This window comes from Chondrus crispus, genomic scaffold, assembly GCF_000350225.1.
Source record: "Chondrus crispus Stackhouse genomic scaffold, scaffold_461, whole genome shotgun sequence".
Lineage (NCBI taxonomy): Eukaryota > Rhodophyta > Florideophyceae > Gigartinales > Gigartinaceae > Chondrus > Chondrus crispus.
This window is the reverse complement of record NW_005179364.1, coordinates 359-10,350: the sequence shown is the minus strand read 5'-3', so window position 1 is coordinate 10,350 and position 9,992 is coordinate 359. Positions and strand designations below refer to the sequence as shown.

Here is a 9,992-nt window from a genome sequence, read left to right as displayed (position 1 = left end):
ATATAGATACAGATTTGCAAACGGTGGGACGTGGAGATTGCGGGGGTGCAATGGGCTTCACACGAGAAAGTTTATGCGGGCGGGGGGGGCGTGGAGGCCGCGGCCAATGGCGCGGCGCGGGCGGCGGGTGGCGCGGTGTGAGGGGCGGCGCGGGATTGATGCGGGGCTGGGCCACGGAGCAGCCTGCGGGGGGGTGACAAGTGGCACAGGCCAAGGGTTCCATACACCTTCAATCACCGCGCCGCCGGGCCGCGTCCCCACGCCGTTGCCGTGTTTGCGGCGAGCCCCAGCTGTCCCCAGCTGTCCCTGCCAACCTCTGCCGCTCACATCACCCGCGACGGCACACCGCCCAGCATTCAGCAGCTCGCCCGCACGCCCGACACTGTCATGCAAAGGCAACAGCTGATTGGATATAGCTGGAGACGGGCGGTATCCCGTCTGTCTCCGGTATACTGTACCTAGTACACCTTCACACGTACACACGTTTATACAGTCATGTACACGTGTGCTATGCTATTGTGTACACGTGTACTGTACTCGCTGAGAATGGCCAACCGCCGTTGGTATTTATACTCACGTGTCGCTCCCCACCTGCTCCGCCCCCTCCCGAATCTCAACCCTACCCTTGGTACTTCCCAACATCACATTCCCCATCCCCCGCCTCTTGTGAATTTTGCGTTCCGACGCACTCCCCTGATCAGTTCCGATGACGAGAAAGGCGCACGGGCGGACAGAACGGTCTTACAAACCGATATCCCCTGTTGAGAGTGCAAACGCACGTCTTCAACAAGAAGCGTGCAACCGAGGAACTTAACCCCCCTAACCCCCATCACCCAACCTTTAGCCACGTCCGATTCGCCCTTTCCATCACCTCCTTCACCACCGGGCCCCGCCCATGCACCGTGTAGCACCTCTCCGCAGGGATCCGCACCTCACCCCCCGCTAGAAACCTGCAGTGCCACTGCATGCCGAGCACGTCCCACTCGCGGTACTCGCGCTGCACGAACGCGGACAGCGCGTTCTGATCGTTGTTAGACCGCAGTTCCCACGGGAGCCGCAGCAGCTTCTGGTAGTCGACGCCCTCGATCCACCGCATGAAGAACACCCCTGAGTTGAACGGCCTCATCAACTTCGTCGCGCACGGCACCGCAAACCCGTACGACGCCAGAAAGTCGAAGCCGCGCGCACGAATCGCCAGCCGCTCCAGAAAGTCCCGATGCAGCACTGTCACGTCGCTGTCTAGAAACACAAACTCCCGCTCCTGCATCAATAGGTCCCGCATGAAGTGCAGCTTCGAGCACAGGTTGCAGTCGCTGCGCCCGGGGTCTGGGCACGTGCACGCCACCGGCTTGTACATCCGGCAGTCGCATACACGGCAGTAGCGCCGCGACACGTCGTCCGTGTAGATCCTGTACTCGTGAGCTGTCCCTGAGAGGAGCGCGCAGTTGTGCTCCATTATCACGTCATCCCTCGTCTGGTTGAAGCTAAGCGTCACTGCCGTGAGAGGTGGCGGCGCAAACGAGGAGAAGCGAGCGGTCGACGTCGAACGTAGCCCAGTGCCGTGCATCAGCAGCACCGCCGTCATGAGAAGGCATGTCCACAGCCAGACGAACAAACTGAAGAGTCGGCCATGTCCGCCTTCGGCCACGCCTTTGTGTGGCAGGATGCTGTCCGCATCGCAACTTTCCATCGTGGCGCGACAGAGGCAACTTGTGAAGGGCGGTGAGTCAATTGACGGGTGCCACGAACGTGGTTTATCTGGGTGCGACAAAGTGTCTGGGGGAGCATCACTACGTTAAACTTTTATGCGCTCATGCACAAGACGTGGCGGCAAGACGGAGCGTTAAGCGGATTACGTGTCCTGTCATCGGCTCTAAAGTAGAGGCTCCAGCGATTTACGTGTTCTACCAACAGCCCCTCTTCGCAAGCGATAACGACAAGTCAGCGAAGCTTGCTGGCGGTCGGCAGTCGTGGCATGATCGCGTGAGCATGCTCAAATCTGGCGAAAGTTGGGGTCGGTTGGGAGCGGTTGCCGTCTCCAGGTCGCCTTACAAATTCCAAAAGAAATGCGTTGAAGTTTTGAATGCAGGCGCCGAAGCAAAGACCAGTACGGTATGTATCTATGTTGGCAGTGGCATTTGTTTGAGGCCGAACGTTATGCCAAAGGGTACAGGGGTCTTACTCGATGGAAACAAAAGCAGCAGGCCCCTGGTGGAGGAAAAATATTATGGGTCGGAGGGTTCAAGGGGTCCGTTGCGCGGAGAAGGCGTTGAAAAACATCTGCCATGTCCCGTAAGTGCCGCGCAATAGTGGCTAGGTACGACGTTAGTGGCGACGACACGAATATCGATATTAACATAGGACCTGGCCAGGTTTTAGGGAGGAAGACAAAGTCGGAGTTCGTCAAATCATGCCAATGTTAATTTCAAGAGTATGGGAGTGCTTCTGTCAGCCCATCGTTGGTGGACGTTTCTTAGAGGAAAGGCTTCTTCTACCTGGTTGACAGCATCTAGTTATGTACTTCGCATGCGTAGACAAACGTTTAGAGCAAAAATCGAGTACATGCCTCAACTATTCACGGCATCATCTTCAATGACTGCTGTCCGACAGACTTCTTGCGTTTGGCGGGCATGTCGCGGGACCGCTTCCCAGCTGAAGATGCCTCGCCCTGAATCGGATCAAAGGTCTTGTTCTCCGCTCACTGGAAATTTCTGTTTGCCTCTTGTGAAACCGGGCTCCCCAGTTCCTTCTCCCTCCTGCTCCACTTCAACGTACTCCTCTTTCTCACCATCTCAGAACATGACCCTGGCTCCAGATATTTCCCTGAGCAGCGGGCCCACTTCGCCGCTGAAGCCACGGTTGTGCGCGCGGCAACGACCGTCGAAAGGGAAACTGCGGGAGGCATGAGATCCATCGGAGGCCGGGCCGGTTCGTTAGCACGCAAGATCATATAGTCGTCACGAAGACAGCAAAGACTGGGGGCTGTTCAGAGGCAGTGACGAGGATTGGCTGTCCTAATTGAAGCGGAGAAACGAGCTCCTATGTGGGGGCTACGTGTCGTGGCTATGGAGCAAACCTGGAGTCATCCACAGCTGGAGAAGAAAATATGGAAGACTTAAATATATGACCCCATACGCTTGTGCCTCGAGAGTCAGCGATGAGACTGGAGAGGGTCGAAGAGTCTGGCCGGTCCTTTGGGGGCGGGAAGACAAATCTAAATGCGGCCGGGTTTGTTCATGATAAAGAATACTGTAGCCATGCGTAACGGAGAAGGAAGGCCGAGGTGAGGCTAAGGGTGGAGTTAGCGGCACCACGATTGCTGGATCGTCCATTTAGCAGGTCTCGATACCGTTTTTGGGTTCGAGTGCAATCTTGATTCCCCCCTGTTTCAAGCAGAAGCGTGCTGGCTCCCAGGCAATATGGAAGTTGAACGCTTTGCTTCAGGCAAGAGGGGCTACCCTCTCCTGAGGAACAGTCTGTCGTATTGGATCAGAGGTGCATTACCCTTGCCGAACAGTACATTACATTGTCTCCAGGTTGTTTTTCCAGCACCACTGTACTCTACTCTCCGTGAAGACAACCTCACCTACTCCACACTATCTAAAGAAAATACCACTCCTGTACCGAACTTCTGTCTTGAGACTCACATGTTGCCAAATCGCGCATGCACGCGCATGAGCTACATTTATCGCACATAGACAGTAGAAAGCCTCCATGCCCCTGAATCAAAGAGATTGAACTCTGAAACTGATACATACGGACCACGTACGGACCTGCATGAATCAATGAGACCGAGTAGGAGTCCTCACGACACTTCATTTACCAGTGACTATTCACACAACAAAACTGACGAACTCAAACGTGCACACCAAAGCGCCTAGTCCATCTACTGTATCTTCAACGTTCAGCATACGAGACACCTCTTTGAGAACACGATTCATGACAGTTAAACAAAAGTGGTAAACATAAAACAATATAGTTAATCGTGAAAAATATCAAATCAAAGAGCTTCCTTCCTTGTTCCTATTTGCCTTCAGCATCATTATGCGTTTTCGCCATATCCTGTGTTACTAGTTTTCAATTTCTTACTTGGGGCACACGTAGTTTCGGCATCGGTACTGAAACCACCAGTTCCTGATGCGGTACTATCTCCGGAATCATTGCATTTCGCGAGTTCAGAAGCTGCATTGTGAGAGTCCTGAATCCCCTTCTCAATTACAACTCTATTCGGTAGAGGCAAGTCGGCAGTCCCTTCCTCCCCGCTATTCCATACTTGACCGTCTGCACCATCCATTTCAGCTACGCTCGCCGCCGGTGCAATGGCCACCTTCCCTATGCACGTCCCATCTCGGTTAGTAGGGTCTTCTTTCATGATAGCGCCCGAACGGGTGCTTGCTAAGTGCGCGCCAATAGGGGGTCCATGCCTATTAGCGCCGATTTCGTTGCCACTTTGGTCTGTAGTAGCCATCGCTGCTTCATGTCCAACCTTCAGCGAGACATGGTTACTTGCGGGCTCCAAATCTCCTCTATTCTCACGTACACAATTCGAAGCACCGGGGAAAAGAAAACGCCGGGGTGGTCGGAACTGTGCCACAGGATGACTGTCTGTATTTTCCAACTTGTCCGGTTTCGTCTTAGAGAGGGCTGCAGAACCATCGGCCGTTTCCGTTACTGGGCTACTTTCCCATGCACCCTTCACGAGATCTCTGCGAACAGGCTCGGAGACTTGGTCATCTCTTTGTGGAGTGCTTCCATCCCAGCTGAGAGCCTTCCGCAACTCCGCAACGACTGAGTCGCAATTGCCTAAAAGCTCGACATCAAAATCGTATGTGACGAGCTCACGGTTGACAAGAATTCTCGGCACCTGGTCGTGAAAGTATTGTGGAATACGAGCGACAGGGGAGACTTGTAGACTCGTTCCCAGGACAAGCACGAGGTCTGCTCTAAGGGCGTCTGTTTCAAGGTTGTCGCGAACACGCTTCGGCAAGTTTTCGCCAAAGAAAACAATGTCGGGTTTGAGGACGCCCATGGAACAAGCGTCCATACCGTCATCGTCGTCTGAGTCGTCTTTCTTCTTAGAAGACGAGCGTTTCTTGCCATGGACGCATTTCCGACAGAGAGGCACAGTTCCCGCAGCGACTTCGACTGCAATCTCGGAGCCGCAAATGCTAGCGCGGCACGAGGCGCGCATGCAGGTAGCAGTGAGAAACGAGCCGTGGCAAAGGATGACGCGCTCCTCCGACACGCCCGCACGGCGCTCGAGTCCATCAATATTCTGGGAATAATTGCGGAGCAATTTTCCACGTGCTTCCAGTTCGGCGATGAAACGATGCGTGGGCGACGGACGAAGGTCGTTGCTCGGCATAACGTCTTTGGCAAAGGAATAAAACAGGGTCGGGTCCATCTTGAATTCCTCCAAATCAAAAATGGCCTGTGGGTCCTCCAAGCCGAAGCGCTCCAACACGGCGTCATACAAGCCGCCCTTGGAGCGAAAGTCCGGAATGCCGCATGAAACAGAAACGCCCGCGCCCGTAAGAACGACAATGTTCCTCGCGTCGTCTATGAGCTTGGCGACGTCAACGAGGCCGGACAGGGCGAGCTCGAGGCGCGGGCGGGAGCAAACCAAGTCCTCCAGGTCGTCGTCGTCAATTGTGAGAATCGCTTGGCACAGGCGGGCGACGGTGCGCAAGTCGTTGCGCAAGCCTGGCGAGGCGGCCAGGGCGGCGAAGACGGGGTCGGCCATGTCGATGCCGCCCCTCTCTCTCGGCGGGGCGCCATCCGCGGCGGCGGCCGCGAAGACGGCCGCGACCGCTTCTTCTACGGTGCGGCCGGCGTCCGTCTCGGCGAGCAGGACGGCGTACTGCTCGTCGCAGGAGGCGTAGTCGTCGGACGACGAGGCGGGGGACGACGGCTCCGACGACGTGCGCGGGCGCTTGCGCTGCCGCTCGACAGAGGATTCGTGCATGTCCATCTTGGGATGGGAGCGGCGGTTTGGAGCGGGAGGGGTGCCGTGCGCTGGACGGCGAAGCGGTGCGGGGAGGGGGAGCGAGCGGGGAGGCAGGGGGAGTCCACAGGTCTGACAAGGATGCGTTGGGCGCGCATCATCCTCATCGCGAGTTGGTCCGGGTTGGCAGCGGTAGGGCGAAAAATTATGAATATTTTAATTTGAAATGCGCATTTGACGCGCAACTCTCATCCACCGCTAGTCTCCCCTTACGCCGCGCCGTCCTCGTCTTGCTCCTACGAGCAAGTTGGGCGACCAGAACCGAGCGGCCTACCCATCGACGGTACCTGACTCATGAAACCGTTGGCGACTACGGTTGCCGCTTTAAATACTATTCCGGAAATGGTCGTCCTACCCCTCATTGGTTGCACTGTACGCTGTCATAGCACGTCTGCCTGTGTGGCAAAAGCACATGACGTAAGGCCATCATCACTCTTTGGAAATTCCGCCGTGATACCGCCGTGATACCACAAGTTCATTCTCCCCAGTTTTACGAATCTTCTTCCTTTCACCGTATGAGCTGGCGACATCACGCTCTTTTCCCATGACCTTACTGTTTGAATGGACTCCTTCGCCCCCGTTCTCCATTGCTGCTCCGAATCCGCCACACCCTTTGACGTCTTTTCTACTGCCTGCACGGTCTGTATAGAAACATGTTGGTGTCAAAAACTTTAGGTTTATCTCAGTCTACGCCACGGGTGCTTTGATCCTCGCCAGTCTCGGGCTCCACGCGTGCCATATTTTACGCGACTGGCCTCGGCGTCCTAACCTGGTGGTGGCACGAGCCGTCTGCCTGCTCGCCGTAGCCAGCTTGGTCGACGCGATGACTCATTTGATCTAACAACTCAACAGATATCCTCTGACAGCTCACAAAAGCCGGCGGTGATTGGCTTGCGAGACTACCATGAATGCAGTCCTAATTGAAGGACTGCCCGTCAAACCCCGCATGTACACGGCCAATAACCGTAGTCATGAAGCTCATAGCCCGTCGTCATGGTTGCACTCGCTCGAAACAGCTCAGCATCCCATACATGACGCGATGGCACTGCACCGTACATGCACACGATTCGATCTTGCTCAGCAAACGAAAAGCGTAGCGCCTGTCCTAACAGATACGGTATATTGCACGTACAATGCAGAAAGGCAGAGAAAGCTGCACCTTCACATTCAAGACGTACTGTACCAAGGGTACTGTGCAGCGTCCGTAGAGCCCACATGACACAGCAGGCGATCCTGATAGACTACGATGCTCGTCATTTGATGTGCGAAACAGGCAGTATTCTTGGGACAAGGGTGTATTCTTGGGACAAGGGTTCCATACAGCATTGTGTTTCTCGCTATGGTGGCGAAAGGGAGACGTCGACAAATTAGTCGCTGAACACGAATTTGTACGGTATAGGTTCTGTACCGAAGTAGTATTTGCGAGCAAGACCGGTGCGAATTACGAGTGGTACGTCTATGTAAAGTGGACCCTACGCATTAGTGCCGCCCTGTGTGAATACTAGAAAAACGGCACTAATCCCGAGCGGCAGTGATCAGTGGGGTGCACCATTGCTCGACCAAAACTCTGTTATTATTAAAAAGGTCTGTTGTTTCCGACCCTCCCTCTCATGCCTAGCTTCCAAAAAGGCTCGTTTCGCAGACCTCAAATGTGATAAAGTATTGCTCACATCGTACTCCACACCCAGACTCTCCAAAGATTCCACACAACCCTGCCAGAGAGGGAGGTGACGACGACGTCGTCTGTGACACGTGGCAAGACCCAACCCGTGTCTGCCAATCTTGGGCGGCACTAACCCAAGTGTGGCAGTAACAAAAGCGGCACTATTGCGCGTCCCCCTCCCCCCCCCCTGTACCATTTTGGGTATTGTACGCCACCATGAAAGCAAAACGAACCCGCTCTTGCAACAACAATTCATGATTCGGATTCTGTTCACAACAGAAAAGTCAATTTCACCCGTCTGTTGCCACCAAAATGCACCTGATCGCCCCCCTAAACGCAAAATCTCCCAAAAAAGAGTGCCTTCCTTGCCGTCTTTTTGCGGGCAGGGCACTCTTGTTCAAACCGAAATGTATCTTATCCCTCGAAGAGCGTCCCCAAAAGCGGAGGCGGCTCCTGAAGAAGTGTGTGGGTTGGTCAGGGACAGCGTTCCCGAGGCAGGGTCCATAACGGAATGCAGGAGAGAGAAGCTCCACAGGGCCGGTGAGTCGGTTCCGCCTTGATTAGTCCTCCATGAGATTTCAAAGATGCGTCTACATGCGCTTCAAGACGAGGTTTAGTGACCTAAAAAAATGTGAGGCTCCTCAATTGAAAATTGAGACGGTGGCGGGGTTTGGAAATTTTCACATTGCTTATATAGATTAAACGGTGTGCAAGGAATGCGGCAAGCATTTTAGTGGCTAATGCGTTTTCGATTATTTCGACTAGTGTAGTATTGTGCGTAAAGCGGTAAAGCAAGCGGGATGTTTACTGTTGATTGTGAGTTAAAGTATAAAGGCATCGTAAGGGCCACTTCTTCATTCTGTTGGGGGCAGTTGCGAAGGAGTATTTCACACGGGTCAAAGTTAGTGAAGTGGAGCGGGTGATGTGGAATGAGGTTATAACGGCAAGACGTCATATTTGACTCCTGACAGTTACGGAGGAAAATAGTCAGGTTTCGTACATGAAAAATGGTGTTGGACAAAGACAAACTGCTAGTTGTGGTAGAGGTGACTGACGGCGTCACAAATGAAGACAACAACTTGGCATGATGTTGGCAATAAATGTGAGCTGTATACGTTTAAAGATAGGATGATGTGGAATGTAATGAAGCAAATTTAGAAATGTGGTTACGACTGAAAGAAGTGGTCAAAGTCAACAAGGGGTTTTTGTGGTCTTGTAAAGAGTTGTGAAATTTTCGTGAAAGTAATGTTAATTTTTTAGTTTTCAAGAAAATGAGAGGCGTCGACACACTCTGGGTTTTTGAGAGAAAGAGGGTGCCAAAGTTAATCGTTTCCGTGATACTCTGAAAAGGGCAGGCGGGGCGCTCTATGCACTGGTTGGCAGATACAGGGTGGGGATGCTGAATCAATGGGATAGTTGCAAGATGAGTATGGGTTTGGAAGGTTGGGCGTGGCTTGGTGGTTCCACTCGGTGAGATATACGAGAAAGGGAATAGTGTATAGCAAGTATGAGGGAGGACGGAAGAGTAGTTGGAAAGTTTAGATAGATTGTTGCCTGTTTCACGGCACGGCATTGTGGCGAATGTCGAGATTTGCAAGCGGGATTCACAAGCAGGGGAGAGTTTTATATAGAACGGTCCTCCAGGTTCTGTAGATGGGGAATTTAGGTGTCTAAGTTAATGCGCCGTTGATGTAAGGGTGATTTTCGAAGACTATGAGGATGGATGTGTAGGTAGGGGAGGGTTGATGTCTTGAAGACTCTCAGTTGGATAATAAGGGAGGGAGGTGTGCGATATGAAGCTGAGGATTGTGGTTTTTTCTTTTTTCTTCGTTGGTGATAAGTAAAGTTGACGGTTGCGAGCATTTTGATGGTTGCATATTGATAGGGAGAGGCTCTAAGCAAAGCGTCACGAGTGATAGGAAATAAATAAATGGATGAGAAAAATGGATGTTGTTCCACATGGCTGTCAAAAGAAGCAGCAAGAAAGCAACACCACTCGGCGAGTAGGTCGTATTTCGGAGGAGTGTGAATGTGAAATTGAGCCGGTGTCGACTTTTTGTGTAAACATAGGTATATATGCATATACACATACTCTATCTCGTACGTGGATGTATGTATAACTGGCGAGCGAAAGGAATTGTGCAGAATGGGATTCAAACGCCTGACTCGAGAGTTTTCAGCGGGTATGCTCTATCACTGAGGCATGATGCAGCGGAGAAAAAAATGAGCACACAGGTTGATACAGGGTGTGCAAGCAGAGAAGCAAGCGTTTTACGTTGGTAGTGGTAGAGAAAGTGGAGCATGTGGGTTTTAGCTAACGTGGAG

The 9,992-nt window shown here is 52.9% G+C and overlaps 4 protein-coding genes; 1 reads left to right on the top strand and 3 right to left on the bottom strand.

Moving 5' to 3' along the window:
• CHC_T00000177001 (hypothetical protein) overlaps positions 1-223 on the bottom strand; it is a 1,410-nt gene extending 1,187 nt beyond the window's left edge. Inside the window, exon 1 of the mRNA XM_005719101.1 lies at positions 1-223. This exon is cut by the window's left edge and continues 1,187 nt beyond it. Coding sequence (XP_005719158.1) covers positions 1-223 — 223 coding nt within the window.
• A 606-nt stretch (positions 224-829) lies between these two features.
• Positions 830-1,357, bottom strand: CHC_T00000176001 (hypothetical protein). The gene has a single exon (XM_005719100.1). It carries the CDS (start codon positions 1,355-1,357, stop codon positions 830-832), a length of 528 nt encoding a protein of 175 aa, XP_005719157.1.
• A 273-nt stretch (positions 1,358-1,630) lies between these two features.
• CHC_T00000175001 (hypothetical protein) lies at positions 1,631-3,127 on the top strand. The gene is made up of 4 exons (XM_005719099.1): positions 1,631-1,654; positions 1,774-2,175; positions 2,380-2,858; positions 3,025-3,127. Exons 1-4 carry the CDS (start codon positions 1,631-1,633, stop codon positions 3,125-3,127), a joined length of 1,008 nt encoding a protein of 335 aa, XP_005719156.1.
• A 666-nt stretch (positions 3,128-3,793) lies between these two features.
• On the bottom strand, positions 3,794-5,743 carry CHC_T00000174001 (hypothetical protein). XM_005719098.1 is given in 2 exon segments: positions 3,794-4,042; positions 4,043-5,743. 1 exon segment carries the CDS (start codon positions 5,741-5,743, stop codon positions 4,043-4,045), a length of 1,701 nt encoding a protein of 566 aa, XP_005719155.1. The 3' UTR covers positions 3,794-4,042.
• Positions 5,744-9,992: the final 4,249 nt, after the last annotated feature.